Genomic DNA, 27,781 nt, shown 5'->3' with positions numbered 1-27,781 from the left:
TAAACTATTAGCTATTGTATATATGTAAAATCAGTTAGAACTAAGGTTTATTAAAGCAATAGTTCACCCTCATGTTTTTTTTTTTTTACTGCTGATTAAAACAATATATTTACTCCCTCTAGTGAGCTGTTAACAGCTGCAACCAGATCTCAAGAATTGGGTCAGTCTGATTTATAAAATAATCATTCCATTTTTGTAAACTGAATCAATTGAATGATTGCAAAGATATGACTCAAAAGAATGATTTATTTTAGTGAACTGAATCAATTGATCATTGAAAAAAATTTGACTCAAAAGAATGCATTGTTCACAAATCAAACAGATGTTCTATGAACAAATGATTAAGACCAGGGCTGTGTCTGAAACCGCATACTCTCAAGTAGGTACTTATTTTGAATAAGTAATTACTTCATGACCGCTAAAAAAGTACATTCTATAAAGTATGAATGTGTGTAGCATGAATGTAATATGGACGTACTACATTTGCCATGTTTTTTGCCTAATATATAGAAGGGAAGTATGTGATTTCTGATGCAGCCCAGTTTTGTGAAGTAAATCGAACAACTCACTAAAATGATCTGACTTAAAAGAGTGATTCCCTTGCAAATCGGACATTGATACGTTTCCAACCCAATCTCATGAAAATTTATTATTTTGAATGTACCATTTTAAAATGTATATTTTATGTTTTGGCGCATTGGTAGTGAATTCATATGAATCTGAACTAGAAAAAAAAACTAAGCATGAACCTCCACCCCTAAACCTAGTTCTCACTGGGTGTAAGCAGATCATACAAAAATGTACAGTACAAATTAGATTGTATGAAGTCATACAAATTCACCAATTCGCCAAAATGCTAAATAGTTACAAACTGCCATGAGACTGTGTTGTACTTTTCTCATAAATGTCAAGATTTTCTTTGAACAACTTAAATTTCAGTCTGAAATTTTAGTACGATCCAATTAAGCGATGTTTCCCAGAACTACTTTGGTCAGGTACAAGATGTGAAAGAAAGCCTACTGGGGTTCTACTGTCAATTAAGACATTAAGGTTGCTGTGCAACTGCTGCTTAACAATCACAGGTCTTAATTTGGGAATTCTCCTGGGCTTGACCAACCTTGCTGATAGAGAGATTTCAGGCATGTTTTGACATGAGATGTGCTAATAGCCCCTGAGTAAGGACTAGCGGAGAGGTTTATGTAAGTTTGTTTGTCGAGGTGAAGGACTGGAAGACGTAAGAGACAAGTTCAAACCCTCAGAAAAAAAGGTCCAAAACAGATGACTAGGATGGTACACTTTCAAAAGGTACACCTTTGTACCTTATTTACACATAAAGGGTGCATATTAGTACCTTAAAGGTGCATATTAGTACCTATGGTATATATTAGGACCTTTTGAAAGGGTACCGCCCCAATGACAGCTTTAGTGCCATTTTCTCAGAGAGTGCACATAGCCATTGGTGCTCTCCATTTCATGGCATTTCCACTGCTAATGTCACCTAGCACAGCTGTATGAATGAAAACAAATACAGGATGTGATGTCCAGAACCACAAACAGACAGAGTCTCCTCAACAGGGTCAAGTGCTTCCACTCAGCTCTGGCTCACTGAATGGACTGAGTTATTGAACCCAGCGGAAAACTTTAAGTCTAGTTGAATAAAAAATATGATGATACCATGCAGAGCAATTCTACAAGATCAAAATGATTAAAGGAGTAAAGCAGTATTAAGAAACGTATCTGCATATTAAACGATTTTGAGACCTATTCAAACAGACTTCCCAGTTGCCTTATTTGCACAGCAGTCTGTTTGGCTTTGTCTGATTTCGCTGAGGCTTTCCATAAGCCCAAACACATCCTTTCAGCCAGATAAAATAAAGCATGAGGCTCTACAAGGTTTTGTACTCTGCCGCCAGGCATTGAGCAAGTGAACCTGAAGAAAGACTTTGAGTCAAGTCTGCTTCTACAAGAAACAATCACAAGTGACAGTGTCCACAAACGCTGAGGTCCTCCTGGTTAGTCTCACTAGGTTACATCATGCGGAGAGCTACATACCCCTGAGTCTATAGGCAGCTGAATACAGCTCAGCTGGCCATGCAAATCGTCCTTCTTGGTTATTTCCTATAGTGGACACGTGTTAGGATTTTAACACACAGAGCGAAAAGGTAAGAAAGGGGAAAAAGCATAAAAAAGTGTTAGAAAGTTGACAAAAGACAAAATTATGAGAAATTGTACTCCCACATTTCACTTAATACTTCTGTTGAAGTAAAAAGAATTGTGCATTTTGGGTGGAGTTTAGGCTGTTAGCATGCTCGGTACAGTGAGTTTGTGGAGTCGATGCACCTCTTGGTGGAAATAACATCACCACATTTATTTCCATCAAGAGGTGCATACATTTTTGGTCAAGATCTTGTATTGACAATGCAACTTGACTCAAAGGTGCCAATTCATGAGTGAAAATTATTCTTTCACAATTTGGGGGGTTGCTGGGGATAATATATTATTATATTATATGATATTATATGATATTATATTATATTATATTATATTATATTATATTATATTATATTATATTATATTATATGATATGATATGATATTATATTATATTATATTATATTAGCCTTTATTTTATTTTATTTTATTTTATTTTATTTTATTTTATTTTATTTTATTTTATTTTATTTTATTTTATTTTATTTTAAATAATACATGCATTTATGTTGGCATAGTTACATAATTACATTTACATTTACATTTACATTTATTCATTTAGCTGACGCTTTTATCCGAAGCGACTTACAATTGCTATATATGTCAGAGGTCGCACGCCTCTGGAGCAACTAGGGGTTAAGTGTCTTGCTCAGGGACACATTGGTGTCTCACAGTGGATTCGAACCCGGGTCTCTCACACCAAAGGCATGTGTCTTATCCATTGCGCCACCACCACCCCAATCAAATTGGTTACACTACCAATCAAAAGTTTGGGGTCAGTAATATATTTTTAAAACTTTTATTGAGCAATGATGCATCAATTGATCAGTAAAAACACTGTTTTAGAAAATGATATTGCTTAAATAAATAGATAAAAAAAACAGTTCCATCAAAATATTAAGCCGCACAAATGATTTCAATATTAACAGCACCAATTCAGCATATATATTAGAAAGATTTTTGAAGGATCATGTGAAACTGAAGACTGAGAGAAGATCATATGACTCCAGTTAGTGAAAATTCAGCTTTGCCATCACAGAAATAAAGTACATTTTAAAATATATGTAAAAAGTTATTTACACAATATATATATATATATTTTTTTTTAAATGCAGCCTTGGTGAGAATAAGAAACAATTTCCTTTTTTTTTTTTTTTAAATCATACCAACCCCAAACTGATTAGAAGTGTACAGTATATAGGTGCAACTGCATAGATGGACACAAATTAAGTAGTAAGTTAAGTTAAAACAATCTGCTTTTAAACAATAACCTACATGGAATGCTCACTGAACACGCTGACATATAATCTGACATGCACGCTATGATCCGTACGAGACTGTCTGTTTACAGCAGTGCGACTATGTGAAGCTTTTTGCTTCAGTGGACGGGACATTACGCTGTTGAGGGGACATTCATCCTGGTACTTGAACTCTCTGCTTCACACGCGTCATTCGCCCACCAGTTTCCCCAGCAACCCTGACGCACTGAAAAGTTCGACCAACTAAAAATAAACATGATGTTTGCAGAAAAAGATGTAAGGTTAAAATATTAAGTCAACAGTGTTCGTCAGTTGTACGGGAAAGCGGGAGAATACGGGCATTACATCAGTTGGGACGAGATTATAATATCTGATGCACTTAGCAAAGGTAAAGATAGGGGTCAGCTGAGTGCGGGCTATCCTCTCTAATTTAAGAGTGGATAGTTGATTTTGAAGGCTTCTGAGCAACATAATTTCCTCTAAACTGCCATGACGCAGTATAAAAGATATTTCTATCTGGCAGGCAGGCACAGGAGAGGCACGCTCATCTTTTAGAGAGAGGAAAAAAGCGAAAAACTGAGCTCCGTCCAGATATCACCTTCTCTCATGTTGACTAAAAGTCTGTGTCTGCTCATCCAAACTTAGAACTTTCTCTTTCACCACCATTAGTCAAATTAAAATGAATGACAAACCAATTTTCAATTACGTGATTTGCTGCTCCTTTTGTTGTTGCTCTAATGAGGTGTTACAGAAAAAGCACTTTGAGATTTTTGATTAATAGTTCGTTATTCTAACAATGATTTTGCTCGATGGAACAATCAATCAAAATCTAGAGCTACTTTTTTTTCATTAAAAGTTTTTACGAATCTTTTAAATCGACCATGTGAGAAGAGGATATAATAAATTGTTAAGGTTTTAGATTTACACTAACATTTATCATGAGATAAACGGTTTCGCATCCACTAAAAAGCTAAACAACAAGTTTTATTTTCAATAGTTCATCATACCTCATACCGTACAAATAAAGGTGATCAAATCCTAGATTTTTTGCACTGCATACACACGCCATCCTGCATGATTTGGTTTGTCTCTTTCCAAAGAGACAGTAATAAAACAAGCCCTCCACCCAAAATGATACATAGGTATAACATTTATATCTCTGATTTATCCTGAGCCTGGCCATTTTTGTGTGTGTGTGTCTGTCTTTCTGTCAGAGAAGAATGGCTGCTATGCATTGGGAGATAAGTTGTCTCATAAGATCATGGAAAAAGAAGGCGATAAAGCAAAAGAATGAAGGAAGGAGGATGAGAAGGAGCGCTCATGGGCGAGCATGAGTGTGGAGTAGGTACTCAGAGGTGTAAAGTCCAGGGGTCAGAAAGTAAAAGTCCTGCTATATATGTGTATTCCACCCATGAAAAACTGTGCTAATTAACAAATCCAGGTGATTGGAACAAAATACTGAGAAGGACTTTTACTTTGCTTTGAACCTGGACTTTACACCTCGGTAGGTACTATTATACACAGAACAAGAAACTCATCACTTCTAGTTGAATAAATAATACTACATAGTGTCCTAACCAGGCACAATGCGACAAAGCAACAAGCTTTCCAAGTGTCTGTCTTAACCAGTTGTGACAATGACACTATGTTTTGTTAGTTGCTTCTGTACTTCTATGACACAAAGTCCCATTTCAGTTTTATCAGCAGCCATCTTGGAAATGCTCCCAGGCAGCTATTTTCTAATCTAGATTATTTATCTACTTAAATAAGAAAGACCAAAATCTCCAAAGCTGTTTGTCAAGATAACGTATCCATAACATATTTTTAAATCAACAATAAAGACAAAAATAGTATTGTATATTTAACATTTCAGCTCAAATTATGAATTTAGCTCAAATGATATACTATACACTATGCACTTAAACTACACAGTATGTACTCTATAGCCTAGTTTATGATATTTTCCACACTTTCTTAAATAACTACGTCTTCAAAGAGCACTTCTTAAGGCCCGTTCACACCAAGGATGATATAGTAAATTATATAAAATGATAAATATAAAGTTTTAATAATCATTCTAAATTCTTTGAGAATAGGGAAGTCCATGTCACAGTTATAACAATAATGACGGAGAAGAATGATATCATTGGAATGACTTCCAGAATGTTTTTTCCAGCTGGAGAGTTATGAAAACATTGACAGCCAATCAGAATCCATCCAACTTTAAAGAACTTGAACATTAAAGGTTGCACATGCTACTGCAGCGCACACTTATAACACTTGTAATTGTGCGTCGGTATGGACAGTATAGTTATTATAGTTATCGATCTTAGTGTGATCGTGACTTTATTGTTGGGATTTTTTTTTAACGTGAAACTACTCACAGTATTTTTTACCACAAAATAGCATAGAAAGGTGCATAAGTATGCAACTTAGGACACGACTACATTTTTTATATTACGTTGGTCCGGTTAAACTACATTTTAAGTTAAAAAAAGTTGAAAGGAAAGACTTCTATTCTTCACAGCTGCTATTTAACCATTATGATTTCTCCCATTCATACTGGCTAACTTCAGAACAGCACTAGCGTACAAATCTTAGAATTTATGCCATAGGAGTAGGATGCTAGTATTCTTTTCTGAAAATAAACCAGTATCTCTTTTAAGTGGTGTTGTGCTTCATATCCCTGCCCACACGAAATTCACTGGACCAAAATCGCTCTTCCCATATAATAAATCTCAAAAAAGAGATTGATAAAAAAGTTTTACATGGCAAATAATATGAAAAATCCTTCAAGTACCTCAGAGAAAATCATAAAAAGGCTGCTGTTTATTCATGAAAATTCAAGGTACATGTTCTTAGTTTCACACTCTTCTGTGGAGTGGAGTGTGAGAAAGCACGCAAACAGATTGGCTGTGATTTTGTTGCGTCAAGCGGCATTTTTTTATTTTAGTCTCGACAGAAAAATTGCTTAAATTCACTTGAATCTTGTCACATCGTGACTGTTTAGGACATAGTGTTAGACGAAGGGGACAGGAGAGAGCTAGAGGAGAAAGAGAGAAGAAAGATATGGTGTTGGATTATGTGCTAGACTCTAAAGAACAAAAAGGGGAGAAGACAGACTGTCAAAGTGAATGGGCGGGGGGGGGGGGGGGGGGAGGGGGGGAGATGAAAGTGTTCAGGCTAGTTTGGAGAATGGCTTTACCTCTGTTTGGAATCCCTCGACTAAGATGGCCACCAACAGGTTGAACAGGACATAGTTTCCAAAAGTCATTAGGGCGATGAAGTACAGAGCAGCCACTGGAGAGGTGGAGGCCATCCCATTATACAGTACCTTATTCCAGTCCTCCTGAGTCAATATCTGATGAACATCAACATATCAGACAAACATCAGCAACAAATACACAATCAAATTGTTAATTACACTCATGTTCAAAAACTGGGGTTGTGTAAGATTTTTTTGAAAGAAATTTCTGAAAGAAGGCTGCATTTATTTGATTAAAAAAACAGTAAAAACCGCAATATTGTGAATTGTCAATACTGTTTTCTGTATAATTTTTTTAACAATAATTTTTCATTGTAAGTTGATGTTAACTAATGTAAACAAATGGAGCCTTAATGGATAAAGCGTTACCTAAATACATTAACTGTCATTTTTTATCAATTTAATGCATCATTGCTTAATACAAGTATTAATTTCTTACAAAAAATACTGACTCCAACATTTTGAACATGTACATGTGTTTGAAATGTGCTTCATATGACTATCTATAATTATTTGGGATCACAAAACATGTCAGATCTGTATTTAGTGATGTCCACTTATGATCGGATCACATGTAAAATGCAAGAATCTTGCCTGAAAAACTGTAACAATGGCCCACAGCAAAGAGTCAAAGTTCTTGCGGTCAGGAAGAGTGTCTCCATCTCTCTCAGAGCCAAATTTACATCCAAACAGGTGCATGCCTAGAATACTATAAAACAATAAAAAAATACAGTTAAAGGAAAAATAAATTGACAGAATACAGTGCATTCAAACTGCACAAAATGATCTCTAATCTTGCCTGAAAATGAATATGAAAAGCATAAGCAGCATGCAGAAGGTGGCCACGTTGTCCATGGTCTTCATCAGGACCACCAGCTGCCTCTGTAGGGCGGGCATGAAGCGAACCAACTTCAACACCCGCATGAGTCTGAAGGTCCGCAGCACCGATAAACCTCCTCCCTGCTGACCAACAATTTCCCAGACGCTGTCAACACATATAAACACACAGATCTGACTATCTGGCAGAATGCATAAGAAGGACAATGCTTAAACATATCCCGACTACCATAGTTAACCCTTTTGAGGGGAGAAATACAATAGATTGGGTTATTTCTTGAAAGAAAAACAATCCAACGTGTTTTGGTGCGGTGTTAGAGCGGTTTGTTGCATTTCAAAGTAAGCAAAAAATGCCACCAGCTATTTGAATATAAGAAGCTCTCTCAAATAGTAAATATTGGCTTAAATAAAGCAGAATGACAATTTCATTTTATGTAAAGTTACTGCATATTTTTTTGAGTAAGGATGCGTTAAATTATGTTCATAATCTGTAACATGTACTAGACTCCCACTGTCTAGTGTAATATTCTCTAACTCAGGTGATATTTATACTTATATTATTCATACTACTCAAAATACTGTAAATATGTTCATAATCTGTAAATGTTTATTCAGACTAAACCCAACTGTGACCCCTTTTTTTACTTTTATACTATTTTTATTTTTTTTATATATATTTTATTCTTAGAATTTGTATTACTATGTTTCTTGTTGTATTTGTATTTGTATATGTGCACTGGAAGCTTCAGTACCAAGAAAAATTCCTTGTGGGTGCAAGCACACTTGGCAATAAAGCTCTTTCTGATTCTTCTGATTCTGATTCTAAATAGATAGTAAAAGTGACAGCAAAGTCTTTATACGGTTTAAAATTTTTATTTATTTTTTTCAATACATGCTGTTCTTTTGAACTTTTCATTCACCAAAAACGCCATGATTTCCACACAAAAAAAAATAATTATTAAGCAACACTGTACTGTTGCTTGGGCACCAAATCAGCATATTAGAATGATTTTTGAAGGATCACGTGACAATATAAATAGAAAACATGTATTTTTAAAATTGTAATAATATTACTGTTTTGACTATGTTTGGTCAAATAAATGCAGCCTAGGTGAGCATAAGAGACTTAAGAAAGAAAAAGAAAAAAACGTACCGACCAAAAACTTTTGAACGGTAGTGTATGCAGATTCACAACACATCACATTTGTGTGGAGGAGACTGAATTCCATTCATTCATTTCAATTATTATTTTACTTTCTATTAACTAATTAACTAATATTTGATGTTTCATATTTTTTGTTCATTTAAAAAAAGCTGCTTATTTTGTGCTTGTTACATATTTGCTGCTTGTTTTACCATCAAAGGATGATTGCATTACTATGGTAACCAGTTCCCCCCCCCTCACACACACACACACGTTAAACCACGCCCCCAGAACAGTGCGTGTTGGTGACTGTGTCTATGCAACATGATGAGCCTTAATAAATGCAAGAAACCATCATAACATCGTACCATGCCAAATCTTTTGCTTGTTGAGAAGTCTTAGTATATGCTAATTTATAGCAATTGTGAATGAATGGGCGTGAAATTGCAGCATTCATCAAGACAGCTGACAGTCATCAGACTGAACAGGCAACAGATGTCCCATCATTCAATAATAGCTGCATTCTGTCTGGCTGTCACTGTTGTGATATAACACACTGCCAGTGTGCATTTTCAGAAATGAAGATGAACATCAATAAACAGTGATGCAGACAGCGTTATTATTGTAACACACATTTAAAAGTTCTAAGAAAGGAATGAGGATGAGAATGTATACCTGATTACTACAATAATGCCGTCAAAGATATTGTAAGGGTTCTTGATGTAGCCGAATGGACCATAGACCAGCATTTTTAGGAGCATCTCCAGCGCAAACAAACTGGTGAAGACGATATTACTGATTTCCAGAGCATTTGTCAACTCGTCAGGCTGAAAAAGAAAAAAAGAGAGAGAAGAAGATAAAAACCCAGACTATCACAGAGATGCGCCATAACAGTACAGTTGCGAAGGTCACATCATGTCATATTAGTGAGAATAATTGCAAGATGAACTGCTTACAAATATGATGATTTTGAAAACCGTGCTCCTGGCACTCATTTGAAAATGAAATATAAAAAGAAAAGAAGGAGGGAAGGCTGTTCATAAGGACACACTTTCATTAAAACATTATTTTATTGAGCAAATACAGTCTCTGAAAAAGAATAACAAATTTCAGCAGTGAAATATAGGCAATTATTTTACTTGCATCCCCATCATTTTATGTACCATGGGTTATTAAAAATAACACATTTTGACGATAACTTATTTTGGTTGTTTGAAGGTCACAACAGTCTTGAAACACTCTTACCATGCCTTCATCATTTATTTTTGACATCTTTGAGTTTGTGACATCATATCCTGTTGCAGGGTCTAAAGTAATTTGAAAAAGGGTTGCATCGATATTTTATTTTTATTTTTTATTTTTTTGATGCCAATACCGATATTAACAAACAACTATCAGCCAATTCCGATACCGATATTTGAACTCCTTTTTGAACTTTCTTTTTTGAACTCTTGTCATTAACTCTTAAATGCACCAGTGTTTCGCCAATCATCATTACATATTTAGGTTTTTTAGCCACCTGGATCTATATCTAACACGGATGAACCTCTAACTGCCGTAATAGTATAAAGCTCTCCTGATAATTATATAATAATAATTACAAAGGAATAAAAGAAACCATATTTCGTTTTCTTCTGGGAAGGGATCAATTTAAGCAGATGTTTTAGCCATACTGTCATCATCATAGCTCATTTCCCCAATATATTAAACATCTGGCTCATATTTGCGATCTCAACCATATTCTTTAAACTATCGCTTTCAATGTTTTTAAAATTAATGTTTTGATCGCTGACAGCTTCTTCACCAGATCCACCATCAAGTGACAGCGAGACTAATATTTGATAGCGTACAGTACTCGCTCTAAAGTAAATAGTTGAGCCATTTCAAGTTTTGCTGATTATACTGATTATAGTGTATTATTTTGTTTTATACCTGCGGTAATTATGATATAAGACATTGCCACCTTTAAGAATAAAGGTGCATTGCACTTATCAATTATTGTTGTGCAGAAAAAATATACGAACCCTATCACATTCCTCGGGTCGCTAGCGACCCAATACACTTTTTACAAAAAAAACTAATTAGAAAACAGACATTCTTTTATAATTGGAGTACTAAGAAAGTTTATGTCTACTGTGATTTTAAAAAATGAATGAGGGGAAGAGTAGTAAATGATGTCCTAAGTCGATAAAGACCATTTTGATCATGTTTTAATGAGCAAAGTTCAAAAACACATGCATTAAGTTATAGTATCTAGTTTATTACTGCATCAAATAATGTTCAATTCAACAGGCCAACATTATGAAAAAGAGGAACAAAAGCATGAAACAAAAAAACAAATTAGACAACATGACAACCTTCAGAGGTTATTTTTTGCAATCAAATATCAACATTAACTCATATTTTACTTATTATTATAGAACATTAAATATTTCTTAATAAACTCATTAACAAATAATTCCAGTGATGTTGCTTTATATATCAAATATATATGTTGCTACTTCAGCAAAAGATTGGCTACTTTTTCCCCACTAAACTGTACAATCTATATTTTGTACAGATTTCATTTAGTTTAGGCAAGCATTTAATTATTTAACCCAGAGAAAAAAAAAACCATTGGATTATGCAATAATCGTTTTTTAATATCTGCCTTTTTCATTTATCAAAAATCGGTGGCTAATACATCGGTGCATCTGAAAAAAACACAAAATACAATTCGAAGATATTGCAAAATGCAAGAAAATGGAAATGCATTTTTAGAGGTTGTCTCAATGCATGTATCTCTATAGACCATCCGAAACAGCTACAGATTACAGATCTCCAAATGTGTCACTCTTCGGCTATTTGATACAAAAACTCGCAAAGCATTTGAAAATAATAAGTTACATAAGAAAAATATATTCTAAAAACATACGAATCTTCTCAACTCCAAAGGGCCTGAGCCATATTTTGATCGCATTTAATTAAACAGAGCACAGACTCACACTTTCATGGCCTCATATTTCCTAATAGATTACGGTGCAGACTGTGCTAGTTAAACAAACGTGGGGATTAACTTTTTGACATCATAAATACAAAGTTTCTCATTGTTCCTTTGTTTTATCAGAGCACATTGTTTCGAATGACTGGAAGCTGAACTTAAAATTCAAATGCAGGTGAACTAAAAAGAAAGAACAGCAGATTCCCTGGTGTAATTGATGTAGTTGATAGTTCGGTATGCAGAGAAAAAAATATTTTATTTATTTATTTTTATGAGGCAGGGGTGAATTGAAGGAGAGACATATGGGCCGGTTCATATTTCGCTTCGTTTTCTTTTTCTTTTTTCGATTGTAAAAATGAGACTGGGCAAGAGACCCAGCACGCATAACACATTCTTGAAACATCACAGCTAGCTGGGTTTAATGAACAGAGTCTTAAACGCCTGAAAACAAAACACAACATCCCCAAGCACGCAACTATTTGCCTATGAAAACTAACAGTGATTTTAAGAGAGAGACATTTAGACAGGTCACCGAACTTCGACAAAAAACTATGTAGCCACTCTAATTGTTTTACTGAGATGATTGTTTCCGCAAAGTAATGAGGAAAAAATACAATTACATACTGTGCATGAAATGAAAAATAACATCTATATTAGCTAATAGAATTAAATGTAATCTAATCAGATTTAGAAGTGGTCCGTGGAGCACGATGATGAAGTGTGGGGCTATTTGTGGTGTTTCACAGAGGTAGGGAAGAAAGCCAGCAGTTTTTCTTTTTTCTTTTTTTAGCTGTTTCTGGATCTGAGCAGCCGAGGGTTGGGCACCGTCTACCCAGCAGGAGCTTGCACTTGGACTCTTCATTGGGTGAGGCCCTTCAGTTCAAATCAGGACCACTTGTGAGAAGAGTACATCACACACCAGTCTCTGCAGGAGCGATTTTTTCCGGGAACGGCAAGGCTGAAGACTAACGCTGAACTCTTTGAAAGGTTTTGATTCACGAAACATCAGACGTTCATTTTATTTCTCAGTTTTTTACTTTCTATGTCTAGAATATCTTAAATTATGGAGCTCCTTTAGAGGGACATGGTGAAAGTAGTAGTTAAAAATAAAAAAAAGCAATCAAGTGAGCAATCAAAATCGTGTGAATGCACCCCGAGTTTTCCCCTGAGAAATATTGTGATCGCTCGTAAAACTTTTGCAGTTAATATATCGAAATATTATTTTTCCTTCCATCTCATGTTTTTTTCCATCACCATGTCCTCTTAGGAGCTTCATAAAAAAATAAAGGATATTTTGAGCCTAATGTGTGTTATTTTACTTAAAGGAATAGTTCACTTCAAGAATATCGGTAACCAGACAGCTGATGTACCCCACTGACTTCCATAGTAGGAAAAAAATACTATGGAAGTCAATGGGGTATATCAACTGTTTGGTTACCGACATTCTTCTATATATTTAGAAGAAAGAAATTCATACAGGTTTGAAACAACTTGAGGGTGAGTAAATGATGGCAGAACTTTCATTTTGAAGTGAACTATTCCTTTAAAGGGTTCAAAAATACTATGTTAAGACGGTGTTGGTGTGAAACATCCAGACAGGGAGCTCAGACAAGCCTGAACTTCTGACCCCTCTTCAGATGAACTGCTCTTAAAGGGCCATATCTCACCAGCTGCACTCCGCTATCAGCTGCTGCTCATTCCAGCACATAGCAAACGCGAGATCACTTTCCCTTTATCTAATTATACAGCTCCAATAAACAATGCACTGTGCCATGGGAAACATACAGGTATATGTATATATACGCTAGGGTGCACACACAACAGTTGAGATTTTAATAAATAAATCAGATTTTTTTTTTTTTCATAACAGTGTGAACAGCAGAAACCACATGTAATCTGATCTTTTCTATTCTGATTTGAGCCACTTCCATGGTCCTAAATCACATACAAGTCCGATGTTTTGCAAAGTGACCTTAGTCTGAACAGTCATCGGAATTCATGTGACTTTTACATCGCTCTATAGATCAACATTTGTCACAATTCTCCACTGATGGGAGTTACTATAAAAAATGTTACCTCCTAGTTGTTCTTCGGCCACTTTGTGAAAATAGAAGAAGGCAGTAAAGTTAGTCAGTGGAGGGATGGTGAGCTGATATACTCAGAAGTATTACAGTGACAGCTCTATTCAAGAAAAACATGGAAAAACTGTATGAGAAAAACATTGCTCTCCTCATCCTTGTCTGCTTCCTCCTCATCACCTGCGGCACATCAGCTTATAAATGAACATGTAAATGCTGACTTCAGTATAACCTCTGTGTTTACTGCATAATTCCGTGCTGCGTGCTGACTTTGTCATTGTTCTTTTGCGGATGTGGTTCAATTCAGGATCGTGACCTGTTCACACTCGAATCTGATATTGGCCACATTTAAAAAACATAATGTGAAATAAATAAATAATAATAATCAGATATGAGCAATAAATCAGAATGGACCACTAAGGCTTGCGGTGAGAACGTAGCCTTAGAGACCCCTGATGGGTCATTGTTTTCAGTTGTCACTGGTGGAAGGTGAAGAGGTTGTTCTCTTCTGAGGAAAGCTTTACAGTGCTCATAAAAAAAAAAAAAAAAAAAAAAACCTTCCCTTGGCAAAAGCACCACTGTAGTGGCCACTTCCCAAGTATGAGATATGCGTTTCCTCATTACCAACAATGACGAGTATGCTTTACATCCAGAGAAACAGAAATTGTTCGAAATAATTTAAACCCATGACGAGCAGTTGAGATCGTTTCATTGAAGCATAAACTAGCTGGTCTCATTTCCTCTCATTATGTAAACCTCATTATGACTCAAATGGCTTTTAGACAAGCTAAAAGTTCACCACATGTTCACCACATAATGGTTTGAATAGCCTAAAACAACTAAGTAAGATAAATAAGTAAATAAATGCTTGAGGCGGATGTGCAGTGGACAAAATACTGACATTTTAAAGACCCCACAACATTTTCTATTGAGACAGGAAGTTGGGGTTGCATATCGCAAAGGGCTCATATATTTAATTTCTTTCCTAACACAAATTATTGATAATTTCCGCATTTGGTTAGACCCATGCAGTTAAACACCCACATATATGCTCTGATCTGAGGATAGGAGCTCATTGCTGTATTAGCAATAATAACTAGGCCAAACTATCATTACAAAGATTGTGTGAAGTCCCAGGGCAAGTCCTGAAACAAAGCAAGCCACCCTCTGTATTCATTAACTTTCATAGCCAGATCAACAATAACCATTATGCCCCAATAGCACATCAGGAAGGGAAAGGAAGAAAAGGGGCAGCGTGGGAGGAAGAGGTTGAAAGACAGAGAGAGAGAGAGATTCCCAGCAGAGATGCTTGTTGAGATTGTGTACTGGGTTAATGAGTGGCTTGGAATTGTGTGGAATTTTCTTATGATGCTAAATATTCGCATCCCTGAATGAGGGCACAATTCTTTATTCATGAACAACACAGGGTGAGGGATAAGACATGTCAATTTGAACAGTAACATCCTCCTCTCTAAACTATGAACCAGACCTGCACCGCCAGTCCGCAGGGAAACTTATATGAATTCATAGCGCATGTAAGATTAAGAGCTTAAAAAAGTTCACCTACAAGTGTCAACAAGAAACTTGAACTGGAAAACAGGGTATAGATAAACATGGCACGTGACACATACTGTAGCATCTCCTACACCACAACATGGGGTTGAGAAGTTGAAAATGTTTGAAATCTGTCAATATTCCAAACAGAGGAAATTCAGAGCAATATTCCTATGAGGCACAACATTTCATATTCAGAGAAGGGATAATCACATCACAACTTTTTTACACAGCTGCCAATAGCCAGTGACTTAAGAAAATTTACCGACCATAAATCAAGCGTAGCGTTAGTTCTGGCAGGTCACGTTAGTCAAGCTCGCATCAGCTGATCCACATCTACCAGTAGTAATACGACACCTATCACCATATACAAATATAAGCTCCTTCAGTATTATCAGCAGCTATCGCGTTTCTCAGGAGCTAATTACCCTCCTCCATCCCCAGCTCCTCCTCTCGCCCTGTCAGGATTTGACATTGATTCCCCTTGAATCAGAATAATTATCGAATAATGTTGTACTTTAAAATCTTGAATTAAATATATTTGCAAATTTTCATCTTGGTTCTGTTCTGTTTACCCCAAGGGGGATTATTGCTGCTCTCCCTGCTCTTATCCATGCTAGGCTGCATGGATGCGCAGGGAGTTCTCGCCCAGAACGGAACCATACCGCCAATCCAAACTGTATGCTAATTGTCAATCATATTTGACGGTAGTGGTCCTGACAGAAATATTGTTTTTTACCAGCCATGAAACTGTTTTGTCAAGTCAAGTTTTTCAGTCAAGAGCAGTGAGTAATTTTTCTTTGCCTTTTGTTGTTTGATTAACATTAAGGACAGATGGCAGCAGGTATATTAGGCTGCTGTCTCTTTAAGAGCTAATGCACGGATCCAATATACTGAAACGTTTTTTTTTCTCAACTGTTCATGTTCACTTAAGACATAACTGACTATGTTTACAAGGATACTCGCCAATACGGGCATTTTCAAGCGCAAGACGACGTGAAAGGGTTCAATTCCGTATTCGCGCACTATCTGATGCGGATTTCTAGACGCGCTTCGAATGTTTGCGCACATAAAACTTCCCACACAGCGAGTAGTGAATTGAGTTCCCTTTCAAATCTTCTTGTGCTTGAGTATTTAAATTGGCAAGGCTTAAACTTTTCGGGACGATGCAGCACTTGCCCGTCAACTGTCCCGACCGTCGTTCACATTTGTTCACGTTCACGTTATGACAACATTGCATAAAAATATTACCGTCAACTGGCATCGTTTCACATACTCACGAACACCGAATTTTACTCACATTTGGCGCTTGACGAGTATTTATTTTAGGCCCTGGTTGTATGGGTGCAATATTATGGGAGGCAAATATCCCTTTTTGGATAAAACAGTTGACAGATATATTGCTCGAAATGGAAGGGAAAAAGCAGCAACGCCAAGAACTAAACGAAACAGAATGGGCTGAGGAGCTTTTGAACAACTTGGGCTAAAGGTAGAATGTGAAAAACTGATGGAAAAGAGAGATGGAGATGTGCCTGTGGATTTATTTTTAACTTCTAAAATAAAAAGCACACACTTCAGCTCTGTAAATAGCTGCCATGTGGTCAAGTTTTGTGTGGTTTTCATGCGTAAGATCAAGCGATCAACATGTCTCCTCTCCAAGAAACACAGAGCGGGGTCTGGAATGAGGCTGCACAGAACACTGCTCAGATCAATGTAGCAAAACCTCTTCTGCCTGTTTTTCTCAGTCATTCACATATTCCCCCCTTTGGCTACATTCTGTGAAACTCCACTTGATCTTAACTTCATCCAGCAATGTGTGATTTTTCCATCTGTACCGCACAATGGAATAACAAAACTGGACAACACAGCATTTGATAATGTTTCGAACCCTACTAGCAACATTTCAAGCCCAGGATTGGCAAACAAAGCTAGAATTGTTGCAGTCGAGAGCTGCTTCTTCATTCCAAAGTGGGTTTAAAAAGTAATGCAGGATGTCAGAGATTGGAAGAGAGGAGCACAGACAAGTATGAAAGACAAAAGGCAATAGAAGCTTCAGGAATGAACAGATGCAATTAGCCAGATTGGAAGTTTTATGGGGATCAGAAAACCCAAGTGACCTTATGCATCCAAATTCTTGCTCTATCTCAGTCTCCAATTCTCCAGATGGACTGCGCCGTAAAGACGACGTTCACTGCCAGAATTCCCCGGGAGTTTACAGGGAACAAAACGAGAGGAGAGACAAAAGAAGCAGAAGTCCTGAGGGGGAGAGGAATGCCATCCGTGTGTTGTTGTTTGTCTGTGAGTGTGCGCTAGCTTATTTCAGACTATGGCAAACAACGAAGGAGACAAGTATAGACAATAGAAAGCACTAGATCCCATTTCCGTTACAGGTCCACCATACTCGCACGCTAAAATATACTGTACATTACCGTTTTTTATTTTAAGAAAGGAATAATTTTATTCAGCAAGTAAGCATTACCCTGATCAGTAAAAACATTTATAATGTTACAAAAAATATCTATTTAAAATAGAAGCTGTTTTTATGACCTTAATATTCGTCTAAGAATCCTGAAAAAAAATATTCTCACAAAAACATATTAAACAGCGCAGCTATTTCCGGTTTTATTAACAATAAGAAATGTTTATTGAGCACCAAATCAGCATATTAAAATGATTTCAGAAGGATTATGTGTCACTGAAGACTGGGGTAAATGCTGCTGAAAATATTACTGTTTTTACTGTATTTGTGGTCAAATAAATACAGTCTCTCTGACTTTTGAATAGTAGTTTACCTCCATCCAAGGTCAAAGTCAGGGGGGACAAATGAGAAACGTTGCTCCCGCTTGGTGCCCCCAAAATTTCATCCAGTGAATTCATGTGATGACTCTATATCTGAGAAAACACATTCACGTTTGGTAGGGTGGTCACTTGAGTTCACGAGGTAGAGAACCAAAAATTCTTACATTGCCCGCATATTCGCTCCTGGATGCCAGCAGACGCTCCCATTTATTTCATATTTTTTTGAATAACTCTCAAATTACCAGAATAAATCATTCTAATCAGAGTCAGTGATGATAAATGTTGTTTTCTTGTTTGAGAATCAACCATTTTCTGTGAAAAATACAAAACTCTGTATCACTTTATCATCCTTCAAAGTTGCAATGTCTCATAAAATACTGATAATTTTCCTAGTTGTTCATGTCAAAGCCCTGAGTTATGACTTCAATCACGAGCGAGGGGGGCATGAACCGTGGTGTGTGCTCTCCAAAGGATCTGGAAGACTGAGGCATGCGAGCACACTGTGTAAACACAGTACAATGAATTTCAGATGTGTGCCAGTTGCCCTTTTTCTTCAGTGCAGCCCTCAGACTCGTGCTCATTCTCTAGTATGGTGAATTACCCCTAAAATGCTAAACAACAAAAACATGCTGCATACAGAAAGTCTTGCATTCCGTAATACTGCAGGAAAGGGCAGTTGGGGCAGAGTGGTATATTATGTGTTGAAAAAATATAAATATGACATACACTATGTTCAAAAGTTGGGGGTCGGTAAGATTGGTTATAAAGTTTTTGAAAGAAGTCTCTTATCCTCAACAAGGCTGTATTTATTTGATCAAAAATACAGTAAAAACATGAATATTGTGAAATAATATTACAATAAAAAAAAAAAAGCTTCCTACGTTAATATATTTTAATATATTTCAATAAAGCTGAATTTTCCGCAGCCATTACTCCCGTCTTTAGTGTCACATGATCCTTCAAAAATCATTTTAATATGCTGATTTGCTGATCTTATTATTATCGATGTTAAAAATAGTTGTACTGCTTAATATTTTTTTTTATGATTCTTTGAAATCCGTTCAATAGAACAGCATTTATTTAAAATAGAAATATTTTGTAGCATTACATATGTCTTTACTCTCTACTTTTTATATATTTAATGCATCCTTGCTGAGTAAAAAATATTATTTAAAACAAAAATCGTACTGACCCCAAACTTTTGAACAGTAGTGTATAAAGTCTGATTTATTAGATTTACAAGCACAATTACATTTAAATACACAATTGTGAGATATGAAGATAGTTACGAGAAATTATGACAATTATTGTGAGATAAAGTACCAATCATTTTGAGGTATGAAGCCATGTAGTGATATATAAAGATGCAATTACTTGGAATTAAAATAGAGGCCAAAACATAATTTTATCTTGAGGGTTTCCAGATATCAAATCAGTTCGAGCATAGAGACATGCACTAACCTGGTCATGAAACTCGATGCCCATGCTTAGTGTGTTAATGAGAATGGCGATCATTATTCCTCGTCCGAAATACTTGCTGTCCACGATCTTACGGAAAGTGTCGCACACCAGCCTCCAGAAATGGACCACCTTTGCTGCTCGAGCTCCTAATGCAAACTTCTTCTTTTTGTTGGGATCTCTGCTGTCCCGATAATGGGCATCCTGTGTGAACTCATACACGCCCTCACTGTCAGAGTCTGCCATCTCATTCCCATCCATTCCCTCGGAGTCGTTTCCCATCGATTTGGCACAATACGGACACGTCTCAGGGTCAAAGGTCAAAGTCGTTTCTAAGTTTGGGCCACTGCTATTCATGAGGGCATCCTTGCAGACGATCTTGCCTGAAATGTATAAGACAGAAATACATCAGAAAAAAAAATATGCATAGACAGATGTCTATCTATCTATCTATCTGTCTATCTATCTATCTATCTATCTATCTATCTATCTATCTATCTATCTATCTATCTATCTATCTATCTATCTATCTATCTATCATTTTTAACATTGAAATAATGTTAATTTATTTTCAATGTAAAATGTTTAAATAAAAACACTTAATTTGATATAATAGTTGGAATATGCAAAAATATGCACATCAAATAAAATAATGTAAGGTGTATTGTAACAGTAAGTACCACTGTAGATCACAGTTTTTTTTTATATGATTTTTGTTTATGGTCGGTTTATTGTTTTTCAATTTTCAGCAATTCTGGCAAAATGCAAAACTTGCAAAACAAAATATTTTAAAATATATGTATTTATTTTTAAAGAATCACATAAAATATAATCACAATTTCTACACACACTTTAATTTTCTTGATTTTTATTTTATTTTATTAATTTATTACACGTTTTAAATTGCTTTAATAGCTGAAAATTGCAAAACTATGTACATCACATCAAAGGATGAAACGTTGAGAGACAACATGGCTGTTTTTGCCCTGATGCCAAACTTATTGATTTGCTTTGAATAATCTTTTAATATATATATATATTTTTTTTTTGTTCATACCGCCCAGTCCTACTCTAAACTCATGTGTGTCGCACATTCAGCTCAAGTAATTCCATTTAAAATCCATTTACCAGGAGGCCCTTGTGTCTCCACCAGGCACTGTGAGGTGTTGATGGGAATTGGGGGTATGTTTAGGTTGGTAAGGACATTAGCAGTACAACTGCTTCCTCCTGGCTCCAGGATTCTCTGTCTGAGCTGCTCTAAGGCCAGAGATGACTGTAACGTGGGGTAGTTCTTATGTACTGGAGCTGCAAATGGCACTGAGTTCCTCTTATAAGACTGGAGCACCGTGGGAGAAGGTGAGGGGCCGAAGCGCAGCGGTTCAAGGTGGCCCGCAACCTGATAAACACTATGCATAGATTCTGCACAGCTTGGGACCAGAGACCCACAAAAGGGCTCCTGCTGAGGGATAATGACCGGTAGCATAAGACGCCCAGAGCTGTTGACATTTCCACTCTGGGAACCGTTGTCCACCTCTCTGCCCACATCGGTTCGGACACTTCCATTGCCCAGATGGTAGTGATGGTGGAGGTGATGGTGATGATGGTGCATGACGTGTCGGACGGATCCCTGGCGCTGCTTCTGCCGACGTCTTTTCGTAGGGGGCGGTTCCAGCGGTGGAGAAGCGCATATCCGCAGCCCTGCCCTACGACCGGCAACCCGGATGAGGTGGCAGATTTGTCGGATGCCTTTGCGGATAATGTGGACCAGGTACTTGAGCAGCTCATCATAGCAGCTTCCTGGCTCAGAGAAGCTATTCAGCGTGCTGGCGTTGGACCTGAAGCGCACTCTCTGCTCCTTCATAAGCTGACTCTCCCGTTGCTTGGTCTCAGAGAACTGCGTCGCTATGACAACTAGACAAAGGTTGATCATGAAGAACGAGCCCACCTGAAAAACAGTGGAGGGAGTGGAGTAGACCATGAACGGAGAGAGCTTCACTGCTCATTAACAACATTGTTACTGTAACAACCAGAAAGGATGGCATGACAAAAATAGCAAGTATAAAATCAATGGTTATTTTCTGTGCTAACAGGATTTGAAATTAACAGATTGGAAGTTCAGAACAACGCCACAGACTTACTTTCTTTTGTGTAACACAAGAAATAACATTTAGAGAAATGTTTCAGTGTTTTTTTGTCCATACAATGGTAGTCAGACAAGTTTTGCTTACCAACATTCTTCAAAATCTTTTCTTTTGTGTTCTGTAATAGGAATTCGTACATGTTTGGATAGACATGAGGGTGAGTAAACGATGGCAGAAATTTCATTTTTTGGTGAATTTTTCTTTTAAATACCCCTAAATGCCTATCATGTACATATTTAAACAGTTTTGTCTCCATTACTATCATAATCCTACTCTGGAAATCCAGAGTTCTCGCGAGAGCACAAGTTGACTGTGCACAGCGGGTTTACTCTGGCGTCAAGTAATGATGCTCATTAAATATGCCCTTGTATCTGAGCTGCACCAATCACATCGGGTTATCTGATAATGGCGGGCCAGAGGCGAGCTAAACAGATGACGACAGCGCTGTGACGTCGAAGTCATTAGTAAACATTGCAAGATGGCTATGGATGAACACCAGTTGTTTGAAACGGCTTTGGCTGCAACAATGAACGAGTTAGACTTGGCTTTGTATCTAAAAGAGGAACAGAAGACGGTGCTCAAATCGTTCCTTTGCAAGAAGGGCGTTTTTGCTGTTTTGCCGACTGAATACTGCAAGAGTCTAATCTACCAGTTAGCTCCGCTGGTAGCTAAGCGTATGGGGCTTGTTGTGATTGGTCGTAGTGTTATCCAATTGCGTGCTGTGAGATTTTCAAATGCATGCTTGGTGCCGCCCTTCGAGATGGCCGATTTTCATTAGTCGATGCCAGACCATTAATCTTTCAGATTTAGGTCTGGATTTCCAGGCTATCACAATCCATTAGCTAGGCTTAAACAAAACATGATTCATTACATGTCATAGACATATACAACTGCAACTACTTTCTCTTGTCTTTGTCTAGTGAGCTGTCTAAGTTTGCCTGACGCACACAGTTACACCAGAGACAGTATAGGGAAGTCTGCCTGGTCAGGTATCACTCTCATAAATGTGTCCTGGTCTGCCCAGCTCAGCCCAAAGTCACTCACTATTATCAGGAGGATGAAGTAGATGAAGTTATAGAAGGAGTGTGAATCCATAACAAAGTACATGATGTCCACCCAGCCCTCCAGAGTAATAACCTACAGGAAAGAACAAAAGTGAGTCAGTGCAGCTTATGCAGTTTATACACATGAGAGGCAGTTTATAAAATACATAACTTTTATATAAAACTATTTTTACTCGAACTCTAGATACCGATTATCAACCTCAAGTGTGAAAAAAGCATTGGTAGGTGCCTCATTTCAATACAGTGACATGCAAACTAAAAGCATAAATAATCTCTGATTATTTGCTCCCATGATCAGTTTTCGTTTCTGTACTCTGTACTTTCTGTAGCATGCATGATTAGGTCGACAATACAGATATATTTTGCTCAGGGGGGACACCTTACCCAGCATGCACTCTTCATTCCCTTTGATTAATCTGTCACAGATTAGGGAGAAACAGGGAAAGGCAAAACCGGAAAGGAAAGGCACTTTGCTTGCTATTTACAGGGCAATTGGGTGTGCTAGCAGGATGAAGGGCTGTCAGACAGCTAATTCATTTTTAGATACTAAAAATTAAGCGCCTAGCCACAGAATTGGCCGCTTGCAAAAGGAACATTAAGTCATCGGGCCATTCCAGAGTTCAGTACATGACAGTCTTCTAAATATTTAATAGATTTCTATTTTGATGTGTTGTAAACATGAGAAGTGAACGTTTAATTCAATTTGAGATTAGAATCAGTGGGTGCATACTGTCAGATGTAGAATAATTAAAACCTTATCAACCTTTTGTGAAAACGCACAAAAAATTAATACAGACCGCTGATCCCTGCAATTGTCTTCAAGCCAGACTCTAAAAGAGCTAATCTAAAATCCCAGGGCAAATAAGCTTTAATATTTAAAGGCGTTTAAAATATCACTGAACGGTCAGGGAAACTGAGGTAAGCACATTTGGGTTCAAGATAGTAAATTTAGTCTCAGTTTGGATTAATCAGTGAATTACATATGTCACTGTTGGATCAAAGTGCCTCAGATTTTGGTGGCTGTATGAAGCCATATCTTTACATTAAACCGTAAATTGTAGGAAAGCACTGATATTGGCCAATGAGCCTAATAATAATTTTCATCTTTTGGCTGCTATTCAAATTCTTTACTTTTTAGTGAAAATCAAATAAATCAGAAAATAAATCAATGGAATAGTTTTAAATGCTACAAGTGATTAGGAATCACAGCATTATAATGTACAGTGCAGTATGAAAAAAATGGGCATTCACTTTTGCTAAAGATTATATTTTAACAGTGTTATTAAATTATATGTGTTTTAGAGACTAATTTGAGCATTAGATGATGTCAGTGGTAATATAAATGGAAAAATTTGCACAATTAAATTTGATACTGAATTAAATATTCAGTATCGAATCTCTAATACCGGATTACAACCAATATGGTAACAACATATTGTGCAACCTGACTAAACTGTCATATTAAGGCATTTGTAAGTGTTTTTATAGGTCTTTGTATAAGTCTTCATAGCATCATCAATAAAAGAAGACATATACAGACCTGAAAGATGGCAATCCAGGCATAACCAATGTTGTCAAAGTTTATGGCCCCCTTGAAGGGATTGACCTCTCCAGCAGAACAGTTGGTGTAGTACTTGTTCCAGTTGACGCAGGTGGTGTTGTCTGTGCTGTTGTAAGCTGCCATGTCCAGCTGGCACTGTCGACCCTCCTCATGGAGCGTGGGGATGGAGGTGCACAGGCGCATGCCATTCTCCCGTGGTTGAGAACAGATAAATGGGTTTTCATCATCGTTTTCTGTGTGGTAGTACTTGTGCAAGTCTAGACTGGTAGGCCTGTACAAAAGATAACAACACGAGTCACGTTTTATCAGCAGAGATTGTTTTCATCTATAATTATTTCTTGAAGTGATGATTCATGCAAAAATTTTAAATGTAATTACTTTCATGACATTCCTTTTTTTGAGAAAACAAATGACACATTTTGAAACATGTATTTCTATGCTATTACAATGAAAGGGCAGTGAGGCTTTCAAGCTTCAAAAATGGCACACAGAACTCAAAAGTACAAAAGAATCATAAACGTGGTCTGTACCACTCTTCCACTAAATTTAAAAAGTGTTTTACATTACCTTAATGTGATGAACAGACTAAAATCTTTAGATTGGATCATTGAGTCAGTGAAATGAACTTGTGAATGAATCCAGGTTCATTCAGACCGGTTATGTGAACTGGATCAACCAGGTAATGGAGAATATCCATGTCAGAAGAATGATCGGCCTCCCTCTAGATTAGGGTCCAATTCTCACTATTAACTAGTACTATCAACTATGACTTTTGACTCAATAAACTCCTAATTACTGCTTATTAACAGTTAGTAATGGAGTTGTTAAGTTTGGGTATTGGGTAGGATTAAGGGATGTAAAATTAGCCATTAATATATGCTTTATAAGTCCTAATAAACAGCCAATATCCTAGTAATATGCATACTGATAAGCAAAAAGTTAATAATGAGAATTGGACCCTAAACTAGAGTGTTACCAAATGATTAGTTCATGAAAAACAAAACATTTTGGTATGTGCCTCACACAAATCGTACTATGCTTCAGAAAACTTGGAATGTAGTGTTTCAGTCATATACAGTATACCACTTTTATGATTCTTTTTATAATTTTTTTTGTCATTTTCCAGCTTGACAGCTCTAGTCCTCATTTGCAATCATCAAGTGCAGCAACTGGCCAGGATTTGTGTCCCACAAAAGTATGCAATGCATAGACACACAGTTCAGACATTTCATGCAAATAAATCAAATGTGCACTGAGCAATAACTAAGCCAATGAAGACTTCAGTGCTCAGCCTCAGTTGCTCCTAGGGTTGGGAAAACACCCATTTAAGCAGCAGTCAGGCTGCAGCGAGATCAACGGTAACTATCTCCAGAAGAAAAGCGATTGAGCAAGGCCTAGCTTTAATGGCGTTTGGCTCTGACACTGGATAATTGGGCCGTCTGTCAACACAAATTCACCTCAGAGAGAAAGTGCCTAGGCGAATTAGCTGCACAAGTACCTTCAATTACACATTGGGACAAATCCTAGCCTTCCAAAAGAACCCTGCCCCTTGAAATATTTATTTCTTAAGAGCAATTTAACAGCAGTTTAAGACCGTCTTAATGTTACATAATCACAGCTTCAAGCCAATCTCTGTGAGGCAGCCGATTCCTTCAAAATGCAATGCCAGGCCGTGAATCCATGGGGTCTAATTCATGCTCTTAGTGCAATGATAGCTGTGGGGTTTACAAAGCTAGATAGTAAACAAAACGAATTGATTCATGGTTGAGAATTTATGGAAGTAGTAACGATGAAAGTAGTTCATTTTTTATGATTCATTAAATATAAGATAGTGTCTGCTACATGGTTATTTATTTCTGGAAGGAAATCACTTCCAATGGGCCCTGTGTGACCCTTTTTTACCTTTGTGGACATTTCATGCACATTTTATATTTTAATTAAAAAATATATATCAAACTTCATTTGTGCCCAAAAGAGTAAGGGTAAGTTGTGTAACATAAAATGGACAACACGCTAATACTCAAAGTAAATAAATAAATAAAAACCGATTCAAATTGCTATCTAGACAGATTTGTACAGATAGACAGGTTTGTTTTTGTTAATTTATGTATTGCTTGTTATTGTTTTCAATCTGTAGGCCCATAAAATCCTATTTGAATAGATCTGGTGTTGACATTTGGCCTTTCATCATTACAATAATGTGCTTTCACATTATAACCCTCATCATTCCATGACTCCCGAGGTCACTTGTAAATTATTATCGTGACCTTGATACTAAAAACCCATGCCATCACACTCACAGGGAGAAGTTTTCAGGGAGGAAGCAGCGGTTGCGGAGGAGCCCGGCCCACAACTGGACTCCCACAATCCCAAAGATGAAGAAAACAAAGAAGCAAAGCAGCAGCACATTGCCCAGCATGGGGAGAGTGTCCAGCAGAAGCGTCACCAGGATTCTCATACCTGCAACACAATGAAAGAGCAGCTGTAGTATTATTTCATCCCTCACACACACACAAACAAGCATTATTATAATAAAAAGACCCTGCCACAAGCATATTGCTCTCATTAAACATATGAAACTATAGTGCTATAATGCACTGAACAAACTGTTGCTCCATTTCACGGTTATGGAGGCTCATTGTAGACCTACAGTACGATTGTTTATACGTGCCAGTAAAAATCTCTGCTGATATCCAGTTTTTCAGACACTGTTGTCCTGGCTTCTCCCATATATCTGCCCTGTGTCAAACCACAATGCCAGCTGACTGAAGCATAAATGATGGAAATGATTTCCTGTTCAGGGTTTGGCAGGTAATTGGTGGAGCAGGGTAATCCAGCCGGTGCTCCCCGGCAGCCTGCAGTCTGTGGGTGATAACTGTGGCCGGCTGCAATTTCAACATTTGGAGGAAGAGTGAGTGGCGATAAGCAGTGAGGCATTAACAGGAATGAATGACAATAGAAGATCCGTGTCATCACATAAAATGGCTCTGTGCTGTGTGGGTTTACAGAGCTCAGTATTGTGCAGATGCTGCATTTTCTCAAAGCCGTCCTCTTCGAGATGGGTTTTAGCCCCTTAAATTCGCTCTTCACTAATGAGACGCCCTGATAGAAACACGGCCTAAAATTTTTTTGTGTCGGGGAAGTTAGGAAACACAGAGCCGTTTTGCGAGTGTTTATCACCGTGTATCTATTAACTTGTAATTAGGAAGTGGTGAGTTCAGAACAACAACCGAGGTCTCTGAAATGCGGAGTGTTTCTTCCAATTATGATGTGTTTCTCGTTGATAATCCACTGCTCTGAGATTTCTGCACAGAAAATCACTTCCTAACTTCGGTCATTAGTGACTCCAAATGACTGTGGAGTTCACCCTAGCACAGCAATTTAGCTAAGCTTGCCAAGTCAGGGCTTAACAAGCATTGAATCAGTGACAG

The 27,781-nt window shown here is 37.1% G+C and overlaps 1 protein-coding gene across 8 annotated transcripts in view; it reads right to left on the bottom strand.

Annotated features, from left to right (window-relative positions):
• cacna1g (calcium channel, voltage-dependent, T type, alpha 1G subunit) overlaps window positions 1–27,781 on the bottom strand; it is a 218,992-nt gene that overhangs the window by 72,819 nt on the left and 118,392 nt on the right. For 6 of the 8 annotated variants that reach the window (XM_082151200.1, XM_082151199.1, XM_082151204.1 and 3 more), the window contains exons 6-15: window positions 26,651–26,810; window positions 24,330–24,621; window positions 22,770–22,862; window positions 20,713–21,529; window positions 19,588–19,967; window positions 9,391–9,542; window positions 7,534–7,719; window positions 7,329–7,443; window positions 6,675–6,830; window positions 2,053–2,118 (exon numbers count right to left, since the gene is read on the bottom strand). In XM_082151200.1, the coding sequence (XP_082007326.1) occupies window positions 2,053–2,118; window positions 6,675–6,830; window positions 7,329–7,443; window positions 7,534–7,719; window positions 9,391–9,542; window positions 19,588–19,967; window positions 20,713–21,529; window positions 22,770–22,862; window positions 24,330–24,621; window positions 26,651–26,810 (2,417 nt within the window). The remainder of the gene's footprint in view (window positions 1–2,052; window positions 2,119–6,674; window positions 6,831–7,328; window positions 7,444–7,533; window positions 7,720–9,390; window positions 9,543–19,587; window positions 19,968–20,712; window positions 21,530–22,769; window positions 22,863–24,329; window positions 24,622–26,650; window positions 26,811–27,781) is intronic. The other 2 variants (XM_082151202.1, XM_082151203.1) reach the window with 1 other exon arrangement.

This window comes from Leuciscus leuciscus (assembly GCF_965113295.1).
Source record: "Leuciscus leuciscus genome assembly, chromosome: 21".
Lineage (NCBI taxonomy): Eukaryota > Metazoa > Chordata > Actinopteri > Cypriniformes > Leuciscidae > Leuciscus > Leuciscus leuciscus.
The sequence above is the reverse complement of the archived record's forward strand: the minus strand, read 5'-3'. Positions and strand labels throughout refer to the sequence as shown.